This window comes from Trichoderma virens, assembly GCF_000170995.1.
Source record: "Trichoderma virens Gv29-8 chromosome Unknown TRIVIscaffold_60, whole genome shotgun sequence".
Lineage (NCBI taxonomy): Eukaryota > Fungi > Ascomycota > Sordariomycetes > Hypocreales > Hypocreaceae > Trichoderma > Trichoderma virens.
This window is the reverse complement of record NW_014013689.1, coordinates 40,691-63,595: the sequence shown is the minus strand read 5'-3', so window position 1 is coordinate 63,595 and position 22,905 is coordinate 40,691. Positions and strand designations below refer to the sequence as shown.

At 41.0% G+C, this 22,905-nt stretch overlaps 7 protein-coding genes across 7 annotated transcripts; 4 read left to right on the top strand and 3 right to left on the bottom strand.

The window, feature by feature from the left end:
- Positions 1-2,737: 2,737 nt before the first annotated feature.
- On the bottom strand, positions 2,738-3,667 carry TRIVIDRAFT_53145 (uncharacterized protein; the record flags this gene model as incomplete). Its single annotated transcript, XM_014100567.1, has 4 exons — positions 2,738-2,831; positions 2,897-3,053; positions 3,102-3,451; positions 3,510-3,667. 4 exons carry the CDS (start codon positions 3,665-3,667, stop codon positions 2,738-2,740), a joined length of 759 nt encoding a protein of 252 aa, XP_013956042.1.
- Positions 3,668-5,387: 1,720 nt separating this feature from the next.
- TRIVIDRAFT_53201 (uncharacterized protein) lies at positions 5,388-7,269 on the top strand (the record flags this gene model as incomplete). The annotated part of the gene is made up of 6 exons (XM_014100566.1): positions 5,388-5,595; positions 5,645-5,779; positions 5,880-6,289; positions 6,345-6,707; positions 6,764-7,029; positions 7,083-7,269. The coding sequence occupies 6 exons, from the start codon at positions 5,388-5,390 to the stop codon at positions 7,267-7,269; spliced, it is 1,569 nt and encodes a 522-aa protein (XP_013956041.1).
- Positions 7,270-9,701: 2,432 nt separating this feature from the next.
- On the top strand, positions 9,702-12,470 carry TRIVIDRAFT_53154 (glycosyltransferase family 1 protein; the record flags this gene model as incomplete). The annotated part of the gene is made up of 1 exon (XM_014100568.1): positions 9,702-12,470. The coding sequence occupies one exon, from the start codon at positions 9,702-9,704 to the stop codon at positions 12,468-12,470; it is 2,769 nt and encodes a 922-aa protein (XP_013956043.1).
- Positions 12,471-12,655: 185 nt separating this feature from the next.
- On the bottom strand, positions 12,656-13,691 carry TRIVIDRAFT_70794 (uncharacterized protein; the record flags this gene model as incomplete). Its single annotated transcript, XM_014100565.1, has 3 exons — positions 12,656-13,081; positions 13,243-13,264; positions 13,630-13,691. The coding sequence occupies 3 exons, from the start codon at positions 13,689-13,691 to the stop codon at positions 12,656-12,658; spliced, it is 510 nt and encodes a 169-aa protein (XP_013956040.1).
- Positions 13,692-14,582: 891 nt separating this feature from the next.
- TRIVIDRAFT_151697 (uncharacterized protein) lies at positions 14,583-14,774 on the top strand (the record flags this gene model as incomplete). Its single annotated transcript, XM_014100564.1, has 1 exon — positions 14,583-14,774. A coding segment is annotated over one exon (192 nt), but the record flags the coding sequence as incomplete, so codon positions are not given.
- A 2,622-nt stretch (positions 14,775-17,396) lies between these two features.
- On the top strand, positions 17,397-18,928 carry TRIVIDRAFT_53167 (uncharacterized protein; the record flags this gene model as incomplete). The annotated part of the gene is made up of 4 exons (XM_014100563.1): positions 17,397-17,492; positions 17,598-18,043; positions 18,138-18,248; positions 18,319-18,928. 4 exons carry the CDS (start codon positions 17,397-17,399, stop codon positions 18,926-18,928), a joined length of 1,263 nt encoding a protein of 420 aa, XP_013956038.1.
- Positions 18,929-19,848: 920 nt separating this feature from the next.
- On the bottom strand, positions 19,849-22,341 carry TRIVIDRAFT_151713 (glycoside hydrolase family 67 protein; the record flags this gene model as incomplete). Its single annotated transcript, XM_014100562.1, has 1 exon — positions 19,849-22,341. One exon carries the CDS (start codon positions 22,339-22,341, stop codon positions 19,849-19,851), a length of 2,493 nt encoding a protein of 830 aa, XP_013956037.1.
- Between the last annotated feature and the right edge of the window lie 564 nt (positions 22,342-22,905).

The window sequence follows — 22,905 nt, the reverse complement described above, 5'->3', positions numbered from 1 at the left end:
AAAATAAAATTAAAAAATTAACTTTTTATAAAAAAAAGATAATTTATTTAATTTAATATTTATAAAACTATAAAATACTAAATATTAAAATAAATTAATTAATTAATAAATTAAACTTTAAAAAAATTAAATTATTTAAAATTTTAAAAAATATTAAAAAAATTAATTATAAATTTAAAATATTTAAAAATATAAAACTAAAATATTTAATATTTATTATATTATTATTAAAAAAAAATATAAATTAATAAAAAAATAAAAAAACTAACTTTAAATAAAATTATAATATTTAAAAAAAAATATAAAAAAATATTTACTATATATTAAAATTTAAAATATAATAATAAAATTAAATATTTTACTTAATAAAAAAATTATAAATTTATTTATAATATTTAAAAATTTATTAAAAGCTTTAACTTTTAAATATTAATAAAAAAGTTTTATTAAAAACTTAAGTTATATTATTAAAAACTATATTTTAATTCATTATATTAACTTTATTAAAAACCTATATATTAATAATTATTTTTAATTTAATTTAATTTATTTTATTTAATTTATTTAAAAAATAAATATTTTTATAAAATATTTATTTTTTATAAATATTAATTTATTTATATTATTTTTTTAATTTAATTAATTATATAAACTTTTTTTTTATTTATTAAATTAATAATATTATTTACTATTATTATTATAATAGCTTTATTTTATTTAATATTTTTTTATATTCATATATTTTTCTTTAATAATTAAATATTATATTATAAAAAATTAATATAAATATTATTAATTAAATAATACTTTATTTACTATTAAGTAATAAAATTTTATTTTTATTATAAAAATAACTATAATATATATATATTTTATATATTAAATATTTAATTATTATTTTATAAAGTAATTTATTAACTTTATAATAAAAATAAAATATAATAAAAAATCTAATAATTTTAATTATTAAAACAATTATTTTATAATAATTTAATTTATTTTTTAAATTAAAAAAATATTATTTAATAATACTTTTAAATATAATAAATATAAAAATTTTTTTTATAAAATTAAATTATTATAAAAATAAATTATATTTTATATATAAATTTTAAAACTAAAATTAATAAAAAAAATATTATATTATAATTTAATTTAATAAAAAATATATACTTTAATAAAAATATAAATAAAATTAATTAAATAAAAATATAGCTTTTTTTATTTTATAATAATATATATTTTAAAAATTATAAAAATAACTTTATTTATATAAATATATTAATATAAATTTAAGTAAAAATATAAAAATAATTAAATATATAAATTCACTTTATTATGTTTATTTAAATAGTTTAAATAATTAATTATTAATAAAATATTAAAATAAATTATAAATTATATTTTTTATTTTATTTTTATATATTTAAAATTATAATTACTTAAAAATTACTTTTTATCTTTTTTACTAATATAAACTTATAACTTAAGCTTATTACTTTAGGAACTATTACCCTATATTAAAAATAAAAATTAAAATATTATAATATTATTTAATAATATAATATAATAAATTATTATTAAATTATTTTAATAGTTTACTAACTTAATGTTTAATTTTAGTTTATTATTAAGTTATACACTAAATTATATTAAACTTTTATTACTAATATAATTTATAAAAAAATATTATAGAGATTATTACGATACTTTCAGAATTTAAAACAGCTGTTAAAAATTACTAAAAATAACTAACTATCTTATAGCACTAAAATTTAAAGATAAGCTAATTAAAAAAGGAAAATTATTATATTATAATTTAGTCTACTATAATTATAAACATTCATTAATAGCTAATCCTATGTTATAATTACTATACTTAAAATTATTAACTTAACCTTTTACTCTGTTGAGCAGAACAATATAACTCATTGTTACAATAGTTAAGAAAGTAGTAAATATATTCTAATCTAATTGCAATATTAACAACTGGCTATTTAAGCTCTCTGAATGAGTGTAACGAAGTGAATTTATATACCCAGTTAACTTGGCTAGATTATTTAGAATTCCAATCCATCTCATGGATCAGCCCTATTTCTGATGATCTGTACCTTGGATTATTGGGTCATTAAATCTAATAATCCTTCTCTAATTGGTCGGTCGGTCCGACTTTTATCTGGGTTTGCCTATCTCGTAGGCCCATTGTCGCAACTATAAGAGCCGGATCGTGACAAGCACCTCTTAAAATTCAAGCAAAAATGCACCATCTGGGTTCTTAGGAGCGTTACACATTCCATATCTTGGGGTACGTAAGCTGCAGATGTATTAGATTATATATATAAGAGATAAAGAGTGGGATCATAGATAGTACCTCCAGTAAAGATTACCTGAGCAGTTAAATCGACAATCTTGAATGAATTCGTAAGTGGTCATTTTATCATACGATACGGCGTCAATTGTATTAAGCAACTTCCATGCAGTAGCGTCGAAGCGAGCCATAGACTCTTGAAGGGAGCTCAATGCAATGTCAATAGCAGCCTGTGGTGCATCAATCTTTGCACAGAGGACCGGGATTAAACTGTCGATAGCACCTTTGGTCTAAGGCACAATTAGCATGCGTAACAAAAACACTAATACATAAAGGATAGGACTTACAATCTCTTTTTTTAATGAGAGAAGGTCGTTGATACTATATTATACAATTATCAGCTGATGTTGTTAGTTAAGCTACTGCGACTTACATTGATACATTAATATTAGATTCATCCCATAAGATTCTCATATCTGGATGATCCATAATAGCATCTGAGATTCTGACATTTGCACTAAATCTGTTATTGCATATATATTAGTGAACCTGTCAATAGCCAAGACTGTTTGTGGGGGGGGGGTTTACTCATTAACAGCCATAATTACGCCTACTGCGCTAGTTCCCATTCTAATATCCCAGTACTCTTCTAGAGAAAGGATACGGCCATCAAGTCTTGACTTCTGCTCTACTTGAGCTTTTTGTATGAAAAAGTCCATCTCCTGCAAGAATCTCTTCCGTTGTTCTGTAAAATGGTCAGCTTAGTTAAACGATCTAACTCGTCGAGGTATACCAATATTGTAGGCTTGGGATAATGCCTCGCCAATAACATCAAAACTGCGAATGATTGCATTTAGAGGGACGAAGCCATGTTTGTTAGAATCGGTATCGGATGTATTATGAAGTCCCAGTGTTTGCGCAACATAATGCATAGTATCCAATCGGTATTTCTCGGAAGCAACAAAGTTGTTACTCAAAGCTCCAGTGGATTCATCAATCTCGTCATCCCATATAAAGAGCCAGAAGGCCAGATAGGCCAGTATCCGTAGCTGTTCTCTGGGCGCTCGTGGCCACCAAGCCGATGCAAACAAGGCGAAATCGCAACTTTGGAGCTTTGCTACTTTAACTGGATCTGAATAAAGGCTATAACACACAGAATAAATATTAGTTACGAGACACTGACAGAGCATATGGAACATACCTCGATATTCTAGCATTCATATCAGAGACAATATTCTTCCATTCAGGATTAACAGCAGCCGGCCAACTTGTGAACATTGGTTGCAACTCAGGAATAACAATCGAGCATGATTTCATCTTCGCTAAAAGCTCCTCTCGAGGATCGGTTAAAGAACCCATTATAGTGAATGAATATATGAGCGCTCGAAAATAACAATATAGGTAATAGTGGTATAGTAGAGGTGCACTTGCATCAGAAATATTGATCCATATATATACTAAACCTTCTCAAGTGAATAGCTCAAATGCAACGAATACTTGATTACGTACTGGTTAGGCAAAGATTAACATAGATGTGGGGATGTTGGCCCCCTAAGGAGTCGGCCACTGCCTTTTCCTTCTAACACCACCACAACTAACCATATTATTGTATATTGTAACTGCTTAAGGCTAAAACGTATCGCGATATTATTGGGATAGTTTTTTCCTTTATCTTTAGTCTACTTGCGAGAATTTAAGTGCTGACTTTCGGGGTGGCCGATATCCCTGTTGTCTGATATATTTCCCTGGGAAGAGCTTAGAAGTAATCTCGGCCATTTCAAAGTCTCTTAGACATAATATACAAACCAAGAACGGCCAGTTGAGCGACAGGCAGGCGGATCATGCGCGGATTACGGAAAAACTTTGGTAACGGAGATATCCAAGTGCTGACTCTCTATTACTTAACAAGAAGCCCCTAAACAAGGGTTTGCTCCCTCAAAGTAATACGAGCCCCTTGAATACTATTAATGAGATATATTTCGTAACTCAGAAGAGCTTTCCTACTTTCGGTGTAAGGAAGTTGGTATATCCTCTTAGCTTATTAGGTGCACCCTATATAATAATAGAAAAGTTGAGTTATAATAACCTTATGCGTAAACAAGAATCAGGATATGCCTATTTATTTATTTATTTATGTATTTATTTATTTATTTATTTATTTATTTATTTATTTATTTATTTATTTATTTATTTATTTATTTATTTATTTATTTATTTATTTATTTATTTATTTATTTATTTATTTATTTATTTATTTATTTATTTATTTATTTATTTAATACTATAAAAAAACTATAAAAAAACTATCATATAAAGTTACGACATTATAAGGCATTGTTATTTTCGTTTATACAGTCAAGTAATAGATAGTTAAAGATAACAAAGGTTCGCAATAAGTGGGTTAACTACTACTCTCGGTAGTTGAGATATTTTTAGGCTCTTGGTTAGATACTGGTGCTATTAGATTGGATAAGATACTGCTACGGAGTACTCGTATCGTTTTAGTATATCCCGACCCCAGTTTAAGTAGCACCAGGTACCTTGTCATAATCTTGAACATCCCGACCCTAGTTTAACAAGAACCAGGTACCTTGTCATAATCTTGGAACATCCCGACCCCAGTTTAACAAGAACCAGGTACCTTGTCATAATCTTGGAATATCCCGACCCCTGTTTAACTAGAACCAGGTACCTTGTCATAATCTTGGAATATCCCGACCCCTGTTTAACTAGAACCAGGTACCTTGTCATAATCTTGGAATATCCCGACCCCTGTTTAACTAGAACCAGGTACCATGTCATAATCTTGTAATATCAAGCAGGGGTTTACGTACGGAGTATATCGCAGAGAAATAGTTACACCGCCTAGTTATTTTTGTTAGGCTACATAGTATTAGGTAACTTGAAGTAATAATAAGAATAAAGGCTTTATATTAACAGTGCTACTTGCAATATATACGTCGGTTGAAATAGTTCAAACTCCCAAACAGTTTCTGTTTTCAATACAGTAGCGTTAGGAGACTTCCCCCTTAAAAAAATGCTTTCACAAGGGCTTCTAAATGAACTTTTGCCAAAGCTAATGCTTGGTAAAGGAACATTATGTTTTTCTGGTCTTTTCTTAACTATAAGCTGTCTTTTTGTGTACCGTCTCATTCTCCATCCACTATCACGATTTCCAGGTCCCAAGTTGGCCGCGGCGACAAAATGGTATGAATTTTATTACGACATAGTAAAGAGTCCAGGAGGGCAATTTGCCAAAGAAATCGAGCGCATGCACGATCAATATGGTATGTAGATTTCTTAAATTTTATCAGTCAATGGCTAACAATTCTACAGGCCCTATTGTTCGCATAAACCCAGATGAGATTCATATCAGGGACCCTTTGTGGTTCGACACACTCTATGCACCAAACCCAACACAGCGTGACAAGTACCCACCGGCCGCTCGAATGGCGGGTTTGCCTCTGGGAAGTAAGTATCTTCTTTAATAATTTTACTGTTGCTTCCTTTTTCTTTTTCTTTTTCTTTCTTTTTTTTTAGTAAAAATTCTAATTCCGCTTTTGCTATTTAGGCCATGGAACGGTCGAGCATGGTATACACCGGAAGAGAAGGGTTGCTAATGCACCTTTATTCTCGAAACGGGCGATAATTTCGGACGGACAAAATTTAATTCAGCAACATGTCAAAGAGTTGATAGGTATATTCGAAGAGCACTTTACAGAGGGCAAGCCTATCCAACTAGACACAGTTCTACTCGCTTTTACTACGGATACTCTTTATCATTATGCCTTTGACAGAGAGTCTGGTTTGATGAGTGATCCTAAAGCCGCTCGAAGTTGGAGAAATGCTATGGTATCAGTAGCAGCTGCAACACCTTTCATCAAACAGTTTCCTTGGATTCTTAGAATTGTGAGGGCTTTCCCGCATGCAGTACTTTCTTACCTACTGCCAGATGTGTCAAGACTTCTTGGAGTCCATATGGTGAGACCCGGAATATTTTGTATTGTTGTCTCATCAGCATCTAACAAGACAACAGACAATGATGAGCCTGGTTTCAGAATATATTGCTACCAGGGATGACCGCCCTCGTCCTACAGAGAAGGAACTCCAAGGTGATTCCAATACGAAAATTGGTTTAGAGCGACCTCCAACGCTCTTTCACTCCATCGAAAGAAGCGCACTACCACCTCACGAAAAGAGTGCAGTCCGTCTACAACAGGAAGGAACTACAATGCTATTCGCAGGCAGTGAAACTACTGCTCGTCTTCTAGCTCATACCATATTTCACCTTCTTGATAACCCAGATGTTGTGCAGAAAATCAAGGACGAACTACTTGAAGTAATGGGTGATGATAAGCAAATACCCGACTTGAAAATTCTTGAAAAACTGCCGTGGCTGGTAAAGTCTTCTGAACATGTTATTAATCCAGATCTGGCGCTAACTTCACGCAATAGACTGCCTCTGTCCGTGAATCTCTTCGACTTAGGGCTGCAACAACATCTAGACTTCCTCTTGTATCTAAAACAACGCTTGCTTATAAGGGCTGGGTCATTCCGGCTAATACACCAGTCAGCATGAGCCATCCAGATGTCCTTCATAACCCCACGATCTATCCTGAGCCGCTTAAGTTTGATCCCGAGCGCTGGTTCAATCCGAGCGAGCAAGCCAATCGCTCCTTCGTCGCATTTGGAAAAGGAACTCGTATGTGCCAGGGCATGGAGTATGTTAAGTTTTCAGTGTTCGTTTTCGTGAAGTAGCTAACACTGTTAATAGTTTTGCATATGCAGAAATGTATATTACTCTTGCTACTCTCTTTTTACGATTTGACCTTGAGCTTTTTGAAACATATCGTGGGCGCGATATTGACTATGTTCGAGATTGTTTCTTAGCTGAAGCTAGTCCATCAAGTCAGGGCATTCGTGTTAAGGTAGTTTCTAATAGCGGTAAATATATAAACTAAACTATTACAGCAGTGTCGCGACCCGGCTCTTATTGTCGCAACAATGGGCCGACTAGCCAATAGCAACCGGCTCGTACAGATCGCACGACGAGCCAGACAAGCCAGCAATCTATCAGCTCGTTCAACGAGTCAAATGAGCCCAGGATCAACTGGATTTATAAGTTAATTTATCTACACTCGTTCAGACAGCTTAGATAGCCAGCTGTTAACATAGCAATCAGATTTGAACTTGTTACCTTTCTACTAGCCACGTGATACTGCACTGCCCGTAACTATCCTGACTGGTCCACCAACATAAACCTAGAACCGGAGTTTTACAATCTAGTCTTTCGTAACAGGTCGATCCCTTGTAAGCAGCTGGTTCCGTTATAAAAATGGCTACAATTGCGATTATTAGCTGAATCTTTTGCCCTATTAGCCTAACGATATAATGGACCGTTACACAGAGGTTTGTCCCTTGGAAATAAGTACTCTGTACTGACTTATAAGACTTGGTTTGTTACACAGGCTGGATATGTAGGCAATAACTGATTATATAACTTATAGAGAGTATTAAGTATATTTAATCGAATTATTGTAATATTATGAAAGTATTTAGCTGTAGTAAATAAATATAAAGAAGTATATATCATTGTAATTGCACTCATCTTAGCTATCTACCAGTTGGGATAACAACGCCGACTGCAAGAGGAGTTTACCTTGCTAGGCAACAGCGACTAGTCTGCAAGCAATCTATGCGTGGTGAAGGATTTATCGCGTTGGCATGCTATAGTGCTGTTGGTTGAATACAAGACAGGAGTGGGGCTTACATTTTCAGACGAGTCGTTATTATCTGTAGCCTTGTGTTGCTGGCTACTAAGGTAGTGTTGAATTCGGGCTTCATAGTGTCCGAAATGGATGACTCGGAGTAAGATAAGGATTAAATTAGAAGCTCAATTATTCCGGGAGTGGTAAATGACTTAGTGGTGCCCTGATCTGAGTTGCAAGTTCTTATACCATTGAATAATAGCAAACCCTCGGTAAACGTCAATCCGCAGCTACACCCATAGATGGATTGTTAGCCAACAATGGTGGCGCCGGATCTAGATCTTGGTCTACTGAGGCCTCTATCCAAGGAGGTCTCATGAGAGTGGGTTTGTTTCACACTTTCATGGCTACCTTTGTAGCTTCTATTGCGCAAGATTTTATTGGAGAACAATTTGCTGCAATTCAGCTGCGGTGATGAGTTGTAGGCAGCGCCAAGTGAAGGGTTAAGCTTCATACAAGCTGTCGAACTCCATTGGATGGACGGTGAGAGGCGTTTATTATCAGGTGGCAACAAGTTGTCTAGATTGCAGTTCCAAGAATCTACATCCACACCTGTTCTTTAGTTACCTCAAAATGTGACGCTTCGTATGGCTAGAAAAGATGCAGTTAGCTGGCTAGACGCCAGGCGGGGCTGTTACATTGAACAAATCAACGGAGTGCCGGCACTGAGAATATCAGGCGACCGGAATGACTTGCGTCCCGCAGCTGAATAGGGCAAAAAGATCTCCCTATACGTATTGACTAGCATTTAAACTTTGGCAGCCGGCACTTCCGGGATCATTCAAAGGTGGCGTTACATAGGAGGCACAGTGCTCTTCCACTAGGATCAGAATTCGGAACCATAACGTATAACAAAAACATTTGCGCGTCCTCATGCCCTCCATAAAACGTAAAAATTCAGTATTTGATTCATAACTTTGAACTTTCAAATATATTAGATGCATTCCCCAGTAACTAAGGGGTTATCTTGCGCAAAATCCGGTCTTCAACTGACCCGCCCCATTCCCCCCCCCCCCCCAAGGCCACAACTCTCAACTGACACCACGCCAATCATCCTAGATTGAGCAGCATCTGTTGTGACCAAGTAGCGAGATTCTCAGCACAATTTTGATCAATTTCAAGGTCGCAGCGCGTGATGTGATTTCCAAAGTCAGAGCCAAATGGAAGATCCCGAACCCAACTCGAGCTCTAAGCAAAACGCCACGATGGCAGCCAACATCAAATTTGTCATAGCTCCCCCGGAAAGCTCAAATACAATGCCAAGACATCAAGATGACGAAGAAGTCGATCCATTGCATACAGTCGGCGTGTCCAGAAACTCCGAAGAAACAAATTATTCACAAGCTTCTAATCCTCCGAGGCAATCGGCCGTGCCTCTGGTAGCGGGTAACCGAGTTTCGGGCAACAGATATCCAGCATTGGAGATGTGGCAGATGGACGCCGTTGCGGACAAGCGAGAACGCGCCGCGTCGATCCCAAGCAGAGCTTGGATACCGTTCATGGATAGTCTTGGAGGTCAAGGAGACGGCGATGGATCCGACACAAGTGAATCCGATACTTTGGCTAGCACATCACCCACCGATTATGGGGATGAAACAGAAACCCACCTACATAGTATGCGGAATATGGCCTCGCGTACTCAGAGAAGTCGGCAAAAGAGTGTCGTGTTGGGTGAATTCGGCAAATGCACAGGCAGGGCCCAACCAGATGGTCGAATGAGCATTACGGTTCACGACACTGCACATACGGGATACATTGCAAACGCTGTTGGTGCTGTGAAATATAGCATGCAGTCTAGGAGAAAGATGACTGCTGCTGATGCCCGCGAAAACGCCCCAAAGCTTGCTCAGATTCCACAAAAGCTGAATATTGTCATCATGGTTGTGGGCTCCCGTGGTGATGTTCAGCCGTTCTTGCGAATCGGCAAGCAGCTTAAAGAGGACTATCACCATCGTGTAAGAATCGCCACACACCCCATCTTCCGGGATATTGTGGAGAGTCAAGCTGGTTTGGAATTCTTTTCTGTCGGCGGAGACCCGTCAGAACTAATGGAGTTTATGGTTAAAAACCCCGGGTTGATCCCCACCTTTCGCACAGTAAAAGCCGGTGAAATTGGCAAACGAAGAGCGGCAATGGCTACGATGCTCGATGGATTCTGGAGAGCTTGTATTCACGCAACAGAAGATGACTGTACCTCTCTGCAAGCAAATGCTTCGGCACCGAATGCTTTCGCTGACAAAGACATATTTATAGCAGATGCTATCATCTCTAATCCCCCTAGCTTTGCGCATATTCATTGCGCAGAAGCTCTTGGCATTCCTCTCCACCTGGTTTTTACGTTTCCATACACACCTACTCGAGCATTTCCTCATCCCTTGGCGAACATCAAAGGAAATACAGAAAACGCCAAGGACGGAGGGTATGCAAACTTCATGTCATACCCGCTCATTGAGACAATGACCTGGCAGGGCCTAGGAGACCTAATAAACGACTTCCGTGTACGGACTTTGGCCCTGGATGCGGTCTCTACTTTCTGGGCTCCGTATGCTATATATCGAATGCATGTGCCGTTTACGTACTTATGGTCACCGGCCCTCATTCCCAAACCTAATGATTGGGGCGAGGAGATAAACATATCTGGATTTGTGTTCCTCGATCTAGCCTCAGCATTTGACCCACCTCAGCCGCTTGTTGACTTTTTGAATGCGGGCGAGCCACCAATATACATAGGGTTCGGTTCGATTGTGGTAGACAACCCCAAAAGCTTTACTAAGATTATCTTTGATGCAGTGGGAAAGGCAGGTGTGCGAGCCCTTGTCTCCAGAGGTTGGGGTGGCCTTGGATTAGACAAAGATCAAGTTCCCGACAATATTTTTATGCTTGATAATACGCCGCACGATTGGCTATTCCCAAAAATTAAGGCATGCGTTCACCACGGGGGAGCCGGTACTACAGCTATAGGCCTCAAATGTGGGCTCCCGACAATGATTATACCTTTTTTTGGAGACCAGTACTTTTGGGGCAGCATGGTAGGAAAATCCGGGGCCGGGCCAAAGCCAATACCGTATAAGCGTCTTAATTATGAGAACTTTGCAGAAGGCATTGGATACCTCCTCACTGAAGAGGCAAAATCGGCCGCGGAAGAGATCGCGGAGTCGATCCGAGCTGATGGAGACGGGGCAAAAAATACTATGGAGAGCTTCCAGCGGCAACTCAAGATGTACGGCCCTCCCACGCTGAGTTGTTCTATTATCAAGTCAGACGTTGCCGTGTGGAAAGTCAAAGGCACACATATCAGGCTATCCACTCTTGCAGCCGCAATGCTCGTCGACGGCGGCCATCTCTCCTGGAATAAACTACGCCTATTACGTCACTCGGAATGGAGTGACTTTGGAGGACCCGGCGAGCCAATAACTGCCATCGCAGAATCACTGAAGAATTCTGTGCGCGACGTATTCCAGGGCATAGCGAGTGCGCCATATAGGCTGGGAAGGACTACAAAACAAAGGCTCAGGCAAAGATCAAGGAAGAAGTCCAAAGAAGGTAATGCCACCAAGCCGCTACCGAATGCTTCCAATGAAATGTCAGGCTCAGCAGCCACCTCGTGTACAGGGAACCCGAGGACACGCAGACAATCGCTTATCCCTGTGAGCCATGTACAATACGGAAGGGATATTTCGTCAAGTCTGATTGAAACTGGTTCGGCTCTCGCAAAAGCCCCTACACTGTTTATCGTTGCTCTTGCTCAAGGATGCCACAATGCGCCACGGCTATATGGCGACGATACTGTTAGGCGACTGCATCGAGTTACTGGGTTCCACTCTGGACTGGTAGCATCGAGAAGGGAGTTTGTATACAGCATCTTTGACGGTGTTACAGGTGTTGTTACTCTTCCGATTCGAGGTACCAGGAACGAAGGCGCCGTCGGACTCCTCAAAGGAATGGGCATGGGTCTCGGCGGTTTGGTACTAAAGCCCCTCTCTGCTATAGTTGGGCCTGTTGGCTATACAATGCAAGGCATTATGAAGCAAATACAGCGTCGGAATAGTCCGCAAAAGTTTGTCCGTCTAGCACGCATTGCTGAGGGTCAACGAGGCGTGTCAGAGTTGCACGGAACCGAGGCCGAGATGGTTAGAAGACAGATTGTGGCTGGCTGGGAGGTACTTCAGGAGTTGCATCAGGCCGTTGCAGATACAGATCGCTGGGCATATTTGACCGGCAAGGCCAGTAAGGTTGAGTTTCTGTTCATTAACGTTGACAGAGCAAAAGTATACCTAGACGCCCTGAAAAGTGGGAAGAGTGTTGACGACGTTATGGCCATGTATGAGGCCTGGAACATTAAGCCACAGGACCCAGCGATGAAGAAAACCAATTCCAGCGGCACGAGATGTTAGCCAAGGCCTCCGAAGTGAGACGGCACAGCGTACTAAATCATCTACATGTAACTACCTAGAAGATTTTATCAGATGCAATTACGTTCCACACTATCCTATCAGTATAATGAGTTCTGCAATGGTGAAGGGAACTCATCTTGCTATCTTCAAGAGGAATATAAGTAACACTAGGTACTTCAAGTAGACTAAGCTGCAATAATAGCAGTTAGGCTAGAGCTGTTGTTACCCAAAAGATCACCTAATGCCAGTTTCAAAACGCCAACCTGGGAGTCATTAAGTGTATGGACTCTTTGTACTGCTTGTACACCACTTCCGTTCAATCCGTCGTTAACAGCCTCCAGGGCGTTCTTCCAGTCCTCATCGGTAAAAGCCACTTTCTCTTTGGCTATCACTCTGGCGATAGCCTGAATAGTGCGCCACTGCTCTTCAGCAAATCTCTCAGAACTGGCTCCCGATACACTGGAGGTAGGAGCAGCCCCGCTGATTTTGACGAAGTCGTCATCTGCGTTTTCTCTTCGCCGAATTGTCCTTGCTTCATAATCGAAGACAAGTTCCTCAGGTGCAGCCACCAATTCGCCAGATTTAGATCGAAGCCATGTATTGCTGTCCCACTAATGAACGTTAAGAGGGTATGCAACAACAGTGAGAAGTTTAACATGGATTATAATTTGTCTTAATTTGTTTCGTTTTCGATATATAAGCACCATAGGCAGCGAAATAATAAATGCTTGCTTGTTCTATTAATGTCAACTACGTAAGTATCAATCCACACCTGGACGGTAGGACGGAGGGAGCTAGATCACCGACAAGTTAATCACCGACGGGTTAATCACTGACACAAAGTCTTGTTCGTTCGAAACCGGCCTAGCTAAGCCGAAAGCTTATCAACCAAGAGCCGGAGCTGCCGATTTCTTATGCTCTCTTCGTCTTATCTAAACAGATATATAAAATTACTTTAATAGCAAGCTGGGATAAAGAGGAATAACTACTCAGGATGGCGAAATCTGGTAGTGGTTTTTACACCTGTAATAGCTGTTGCTGCTTAATGGTTAGAGAGAGGTAGAAGCGCTGTGTTGTCAGAAATGATCCAGGGAGATATACAAGCTTGCACTAGCTAATATAAGATATGATTGCGAGGTGTAGTTCTAGGGGTATATACCTTGTTCTCATGCGGGCCCCCCAAACTTGCCAGTTGGCCAGGATAAGGGTTGCAGCAACCATCATGCGGCCTCAGCAACCTCTGAGGTTCAGAACGAAGTCAAGGAGGAGAGCAAGGTATGTACACCATCCCCGCATCTGGAAGGATTGAATAGTTGTATTTACAGATGTTAGATCTTCTTCAGCCCTGCTCAATGGGCCGTTGTCAAGGACGCAGTTGATGGAAAAACCACTCTCAACATCCCTGCTGCTATTACTGCTTAAATGTAGGACCTGCCTCTAACAATAGAGTGGCAGCATACTTTGTCTCTGTGGCATTGTTCCTGTGGTGGAGTACTATATAGCTATAAAAGATAGGATCTTATACTAAATATCAGTGTAATATTCTTAATCTATGCTCCAAGTATAAAGTAGATGAAAGTATTCAAAACCAGGTTCTTATTAACAATAAGAATGACAGCGTTAAACGCCAGCAATATATTCATCACCCCACTATTATTATATCCTAGCAGCTATATCACAAGTTCTGAGCTAACGCAGAATATGCTAGTAAATTGTTTTGCTTTGTGATACTTAAACACACTTCGTTAATGCACTCAAGGACTTGTGCAGAATATTCCACTACAAACTATGATCAAATATATTCTATTGACCTGCACTCTCAGCAGTACTTGCGTTCTTAGGGTGTCGTCTCAAAACAGAAAGAAAACCCCAGTAATTGACCTAGGACATGTAAAATACTGAGGTGTTCATAGAATCACATTATAAATATTCAACCTCAGCAATTATTGATGATACTAATGCGGGGGCTCAATGTATCTAGGGTCCAATCGCCTGCGCCAATGGCACTGATTTAGGGGCCCTTCAAGTCCCAGATGCTATTCCTTCACTGCCATCGTCCGAAGATTGCTTGCTCCTCGATGCTCTTATGCCAATATCGCGAAAATCCAAATCTATCGCCTTGGTGTATATGGGTTCTTGAACTCGAAGGAGTTTGACGGACACGACGCAGTGCAAAATGCTGGCCTTCTAGATCAGCGCCTAGCTCGTGAGTGGATTCAACGTCACAAATCCGCATTTGGTGGCGATCCTTCCAAGGTGACTATTTGGGGAGGAAGTGCAGGCGGTCGGCTGCAAACCAGATAATTTATAAGGGGGAGAGAAACCCCGCCGTATGGAGGTGCCATTGCAGGTAGGGTTTTGAGTCCGCTCCTTTCTTTAGTGAAGCGCATAGAACTTAATTAGGGCTCAACACAGCCATCAATAGATCCGCGGAGTCTTAGCTACCTAGGTCAATAAAATTCTGTTACTGTGTTAAGGAGCCATGTCGGCAGAATATAAGGAAAATGGTGACATAATGTTGGGTAGAAGCTGCCGTTCGAATACGAGTCCCGCGTTTTCAAAATCGTCTTTAGTAAAGACAGGTATAGACTGTAACAATTGCGAACAGAATCTGTTCTACTTAGTATAGCCCATCGTGCTGCGGGAAATTATTAGACTTACATCTTTACAAGCTGTCTCATTTTAACCCTCAACAGAGGCAAATTTTGCATGCCTGCATCTGTTCCATCAGAGAGCACGACACTTGGATGTATTGGGGGAGGGGTTCGTGGCGAGTAATTAATATTGAGAGCATTGTTTGCAATATTATCGCCCAAGACTGCCAAAATGGGAGCGGTCAAATAGATGGACCGGGGGTCATCGAGAAGCTCTCTCACGCTTCAAAATAACGGCATGGCCATGGCAGTCGGCAGGCAGGCGTGGTTCTCCTATTGTGCTTCTACTTTTACCCTGCCGGCGGCAACCCTTAAGACGATGGCGCGCAACGCCAATGGTGCTGACACGCCCGCCCCTCCAGCTCTACGCTATAGGTGAGTGTGTCATAACGCTGACCTCGTTCTGCCCTAGTCCCACCATCAGTGTGACAGAAGGGAATATCCAACTGCAACGTGCAGCGACTGCAACAAAGATAACGAAGGTTGCACTTGATCGGGCGATATTATATATCTCAAAATATTCATAGTGAAGTTGCAAACAATCACCAGTGTTCAAGATTTGCCACCTGCGCAACCCCTATTGCAGCTTGAGGGGTAAGCATGAAGTTCTCCGCTCCGCTTCCCCCAATTATTCTCCAGATCAGCAGTGGCCCACATTCCGTATTTCAGTCCACGATCTGGGATCTTACCCCGCGGCTGGCGATGTAGGAGCAATGCAAAGTCATCATGAGGGTGTATACTCCGTAATTTGTTGACTGTTTATTATATAGTCTCTCCTCTCCTCAATTATATTCTGGCTGACGTCTTTGGCTGCGGGCCAAGTTGTCATTGGTCTTGGTACTGAGATGTGAAATCTCTCTTCAGTATTGAGTCCTAGACGAGCACTAAAGGAATCGACTAGAACTCCACTGGTAGAGAAGGTCGCGAGCAGATACAAATAGAGGGCGTGTGACGTTTAATGAGCGAACGAGAAGCATTGGGCTATGGCTTTGGCGCGTTCAAAGTAGTACCCATGCAAGCAAGGGTAGAGAGTACCTGATAATGCCAAAAGAAAAAGAAAAAAATCCAACGTACTCCATAGAAGACGAGTTGCTCTGCTGCTTTCTCTGTGGTAGAAAGTTACCTAGCACATTGAAAGCCCGGCAGTAGAGCAGGGAAGTCCGGCGTCTAGCTGAAAAGGGTTATCGTGTAATACCGGGCCTTACCAAGGGTAAAGAGCAGGGTACGGAACAAGAAACACTCTGCAGCTTGATGTCTCTTATAGGTATTTAAAAGTACCCGTTGGTTCCACTTTTAGTGACCACTCACTCAGCTCTGGGCAAACCCCCAACATACGAATTTTCTCAATTCAAATACACTAACACAGAAACGGTTCGCACAGCATCGCCAGTACTAACATTCAGTTCTCCCCCTCAGTACGATCCGCTTTATGCTGAAATACAACACTTGCTTCCGAACCTGTCAACAACATCGCGCCGCAAATAGCCAGACAAAGAACACATTTTACCCAAGTTGTGTCGGTATCAGCGAGACAATTTCGAATGGTTGGTTGATTGGCCAACCTAGTGCGAGTATACAGATGTATACAAGTACTACATTAACTTTCCTACGCACTCAGCTGTCATACCTTAGGAACACCTTTCGTGCGCCAGTCATGGTAACGGAATTCAGACATCCCACAAACGGTACAGCAAATCCGCCAGAGCTCAGCACAATCTAATACGATAGCGTTCGTTTTAAATAATATGTATCATTCCTAGGAGGAATATTCAAGGTTAAAGGCCACTTAGGAGAACCCGATCCATGTTCTAGGAGCGTTTATGTGGAGTTTCGTGGATAACTGGGAATGTGGCAGTTTTGACACTCAGTTTGGGCTACAGTATTTTAACCGCACTACACAATTGAGGGCATACAAAGGCAGTATTTTAATACTATAGATTACCTAGAAAGCCGGAGAAACAGCTTTTCTCAAAATATATTGTCACGACCACTCTTAAAGTCGCGACGATGGAGCTACAGGGTGGGCGGGCCCGGATAAAATAACAATTGTACTGAGATTGCCACTACTTGGCGGGTTGACTGGTAGTCAACCCGCCTAATCGGCTGAGACTTATTAGTGGGCACCTGTATTCGCAAATTTACCCGGTGGGTTACTAAAGTCTACCTCTGTCCTAGCCAAAGGTACATATGTAGTGTAAGCCGGTGTTTTCCTACAATGACAAATTAAACACAAGTGCTTGTGAGCTATTGTTACTACGCCAGTCCAGCTAGTATGAGTTCAAATTCAAATAGCCAAGGGCACTGGGTTCACACCTGGGCTAGTATGCCAATGCTTGCAGATGGCGATAACCTTCCCCCAGATGACTTTGTGAGTATGAAACTACAATTTGGCAAAAATATGCATTCAATCGCATCAGCGTTGGTCGTCTTTCTAAACACTCTACATAAACTCATGATGAAACCTCAATTGCAGATAAAAGAGGGTGTGGCCTTTCGTAGCACTACTATTCGCCAAACCGTACGTCTGTCAATTGGAACAGAGAAACTCCTCCGAATCAGGCTGTCCAATGTGTTTGGATCCGAGCCTCTTACAATAGCACACACAACGCTAGCACTGCCGACCAAGAATGAGTCGGGGACCACAGGAATTCAATCTCAAACCATACGAAGTGTCAGTTTCGGCGGGAGTGAATCTGCTACTATTCCGGCAGGAGCGCTCATAGTTTCTGACGCCGTAAATTTTGGGTTTCCTTTACAATCTAACACCGTATTAAGTATTAGCATTTTCCTTGAAGATGGTCATGACGCGCGATGCATCACCGCGCACCCAGGGAGCCGCACCACGTCGTATTTCATCAAAGGAAATCGTGTGTCTGAGGGGGATTTCAATCGCCTTGACGTCAAGCAGACTGATCACTGGTGGGTAAAATTTTCTTTCAATTAAAAAGTTCCTCTGGAAACAGTATTTGTAGCTTTTGCATTATACTATGCAAAGATTCTGACAGTGACATAGGTACTACATTAGCGGTATCGAGGTGTTTGCACCACGAGATACGCGAGCCTTTGCTCTCATTGGGGACAGCATTACGGACGGCAGATGTAGCCTCACTAACGGCGATACCCGGTGCGTTGACCCCTTTGGACCAAAACTAGATGTGATGATGCAATCAAACGCTGACACGTGATACGTGAAGATGGCCGGATATTCTATTTAGACGATTGCAGGATACTACACCTGGATTACATACGTCCCTTGCGGTAGTGAATCAAGCGGCCGGAGGTAATTGCGTCATGGGTGATGGCCTTGGGCCCAACGTGTTGAGTAGGCTTGATAGGGATATTATATGCCTTTCCGGTGTCAGCTCCGTTATGATATTCGAAGGCATCAACGATATTGGCACGGCACCCGCCGATTCTCACAGTCAAGAGGTCTTAAGCAATCGGCTAATTGCTGCGTATAAGCAAATTGCTATCCGACTAAGGGCGCAGGACATTGCGATCATTGCAGCAACGTTAACACCTTTTGGCATTCCACAAACAGATCTTATAAGGCATGGGGATGCATCCGTCACATCTTATTGTGATCCAATTCGAGAGTCTACGAGACAAAGCATCAACAACTGGATTCGCACATGTGGCGTCTTCGATGCCGTGGTTGACTTTGATGAGATCTTGCGAGACCCGGCAGACCAATCGCGGCTAAAGAGAGAATTTGACTCAGGGGATGGATTGCACCCAAATCAAACTGCATTCTACGCCATGGCAGACTCTTTTCCTCTTCATATATTTGAGAAACTATTCTAGACATGCTAGGTCGTAATGATTCTAAAAAATAGGAGTAGTCTATAGTACGTTCAACATAGGTGGATTGCTTACTTTATCCTCCCTGAACGAAACATCGTTATAGATCACCAAGTCATCAAGAGTTTGAGCCACGAGAAACGCCTGAGAGTCGATCGCCTGAAAAATATGACCTTGGAGTTTCGTAGACCGGTATTACATCAGGGTTAGTAGCTGAAATGCTTGCCAGCAGAAACTTTTTTGAGTTTGGTAGTAATTGAACCCTCAATTTACGCCCGCTTTCTACTATTGTTGAACAAGCCAGCCACACTAATTCCAGTCATATTCAATCCCACGTAATGTAACGAACATGTAAAATATGGAAGAAATACAACGAACAGTAAAGGATTGTTCAGAACGTTTGGAATGTTCTATCACTTGTAAGGAGAACTATGTCAGAAGCTAGAAAGTAACTCAACCCAAATATTTACAAGATAACAAACGCCGCTGCTAAGGGTGTTGATAAAGTTAACTGTTATAAAATGCCTTTGTGGTTATATAGTGAGAGTTCCTATTAGATATGACCGGGGAGAACAGCGCCTCCTACATTCTGTTTGTATCCTGAGCACATATCTTACTAACACAACGCTTTCTACAATCTGGTTTAATTACCACAAACTGTAGAAGATGGCTATACCTTTGCAGCAAAACTAGAGGCAAGCATTAATTTGACAGAATATAGTACTCCGGCAAGAGCCACCCAGTGACATATTTCGTTCAAAGTCACGCGACTGGTTTCAATGATTCAATTACGTCTTATAGTTCACGTGGATGTTCGACATAGAGTTGGTTTCTCATTTTAAAGATCCAGAAAATGTGTCTTGGGTTGGTTTATCTAGACCTCTATACAAACTTTGCGATCCAGCTGAGAAGATTTGTTGAATTTAATCCACAATACCTGGTGGCAGTAATGAAACATAGTCTATCGGAGCGAGTTCGCTCCCATCAGGCCTACCAACTATCCTAAGTGAATCGCCTTTTTTCACGTTCACCTTATTGAAGGTGACTCGAGTTGCAGAATGACCATCTATGCGGTCTGAGAAGTCATGACCCAATTTATCTTCAAGATCACCTGTCCAAGTCCCAATTAGTCTTTCATTCAAGAAGACTTGGTATTGCGATCTGCCGCCCAGATGATCATAATAATTAATAGCAATGTCATAAATCCCAGAAGGAAAAGTAACAGTACACTGTGCAGTACCTATATCTGCCCCTGGGATCGTCGCTATCGCTTTTCCTCCAGATGCAGCCTCGAATGGCGTGACAGGAACAACCATGTATCCTTCAAGCGTCATATCTTCGGCCTCAATTCGCCATGCATGGTTACCAACACGGTTACGTTCGTCCTTGATTTCACACTTGGCATAGTAGAAATTGTTAATGGAGTCTCGCCAGACTAGAGCATGGCCCGCTTGATACCGAAGACGAAAAGCGACATGGTTAAATCGATCATCGTCAATCAATCCCCTCAAAGCTTCCCACTGCTGTGGAAATGTCTGGGCAACAAGAGCTCCGGCATAATGGGCGTCATAGAAGTGCTGAATAACTGTTTTACCAGACTTTAAACGGTGAGTGTACGGGACGTGGTGAAACCACAAGAGCAGCTCATCGGGAGTGGTATCAATGCACTCAAACTGCTCAGCAACAACTTGAGGATATTGCCCTGCATTTCCTGTTCCCGTGGCAACAGTTCGATCCATACCAATTGAATGTGCATCAGCACGAGTCCACTGACCCCATCCATTGCCATCCTGCGACGCTGGGCAGGGACCATAATGACAATGCGTGACAATATCGCACAGAGTTTGAATGCCAAGATTGCCGCTGTAATCTTCATACGTTGGCCAAGAAGCCATAGAGATATTTGTTATGGTATCCACAATAGTTTTGTCCAGGCCGAAAGTCAATTGTGCCCAGCCTTGGATTATGTCCTCTTCGCTTTGCTGAGGGTCCCAAGTGCACAATCCATATGCATACAGGTTTGCCATAGCAAGATGACTCCCCAACCATGTAGGATCATTTCCTACATTAACCACCGCCGCGTAACCACTTCGACTCCAATTGAACCGTTGACCAGAAACTATGTCTCGGACCAACGATTGCTGACCGTCTACATGGAGATCAAAATTGAAAATCGTCTTCCAAAGTGGCGGTAAATATACGACGTGATCTTGCTGGCCAAGATACTCTTGTGTAACCTGGAGTTCTAGAATAATTGGCGTTTTTCGCAGATGAGCAAGAAGTGGCGATGGTGGTTCCCGGATCTGAAAATCGATGGGACCGTATTTGATCTGAACAATGACGTTATCTTCGAATTGAGTATCCAGCCCGTCGAAGTACTCAACAGCCGCGTTTGCCCTGTCATTCTTCCAATCCGACTCATCGAGATGGTGGTTGTAGACAAAAGCGCGGTACATGACGACACCATCACCGTGCGGTTGCAGGGCTCTAGCAAACATGTTCGCACCATCAGCCAGAGTGCGGCCATATGTCAATGGGCCCGGCTGTCCTTCAGAATTCGCCTTGATCAGATACCCCAACATGTCAGGGACATGACGATACAGCTCGGAAGTAATGTAACCCCACCACGCAATGACGTCGGGATCTAGAGGATCGGATGTCCGTAAACCTCCGAGGCCCTTCGGGGTATCAAAATACAAAGAAACGCCAATTCGAACTCCCCATGGTCTCATGATGTCAGCGATCCGAGTCAGTCCTTGCATATTGATGGGATTGAGAAGGTTGTAATTGGAGTTGACGTTATTCACAATCAGGCCATTCAGTCCGACAGACGCTAGCAACCGCGCATATTGTTGAACTCGAGTCAGATCGTCCAGCACATATCCGTCTGCAAAGAATATCGAAGGGCCTGCGTATCCTCTTTCAATGCTGCCGTCGAGGTTATCCCACTGATTGACCCATCGAATTGGAGCACTGGGGTTAGATATACGCATCTCGGGCAGCAGCTGGTTCCGTGATAGAAACCTGAGAAACTCAAAAGCGCCGTACAGTGCACCTCGGTCGTTTTGGCCGATGATTTCCGTAGCCTTTCCGTCCTTACAGACGAGACAGTATCCATCATCTTTGAGAGGCAGATTCTCATACTCGTCTCGGCCAGCAGACAAGAATGTTTTTACTGTTCCTATAACAATATAGGAGCTGGCTGCGGAGACCAAGAGCTTCGTCTCAAGAGTAACATTCTGGCTCAATATCTTAGAGAGACCGAGTTGCAGCTCTCTCGCGGCAGTGAATACAGGACTACATTGATCGTCCGCAAGGGAGATAATTGTCGAGTATTGGGGGTGTCGGCTGGCCAGCTCATCAGGAAGTGCGGCATACCGCAACCAGCCATCGATGCCAGTCTCGGAAGGAAGCATACTTAAAACCTTCGAGTTCAATGAAAACAAGGTTAGAAATGTGTAATATTTCAGGCTTGAGAGACAAATGTGAACAGTTGGTAAGCTTCATCCATTCTGTGGTGAATTTTTGAGAGCTGCGAGACACTAAATAATCCTGTTACTTGCTAGCTAACTAGTCAATTCACATGTTTATCCAACACATAGTTTACAACGCCAGTTGCCGTTATACGGCAAATTACTTCAGCCTGAAATCAAAAGAAATGCAGGGAGCATGAGTGGAGCAAGCGATGAGTCCTGAAGAGCCAACATTGGCTTTACTAGTCTAGCAGCCACTAACGACAGGCTGCTCAAGCGAAGTGCTGAGCTCAGCGCGCTCGGGTTGAAAAAGTACCGGCTAATATTCTGATCAGGGTCTTGGGGAGCATGGCAGGCGTTATGTTCTCTAGAGTCTTATTATCCAGGGTGATCTTAAAGACAAGTGGAGGGAAAAATATTTAAGAACTTTGGTCCCTGCAGTAAACCAAAAGACTCTATGCTTAGCAATTTTATGGAAGATTTTTCTTGCTAATTACGTTACTTGAT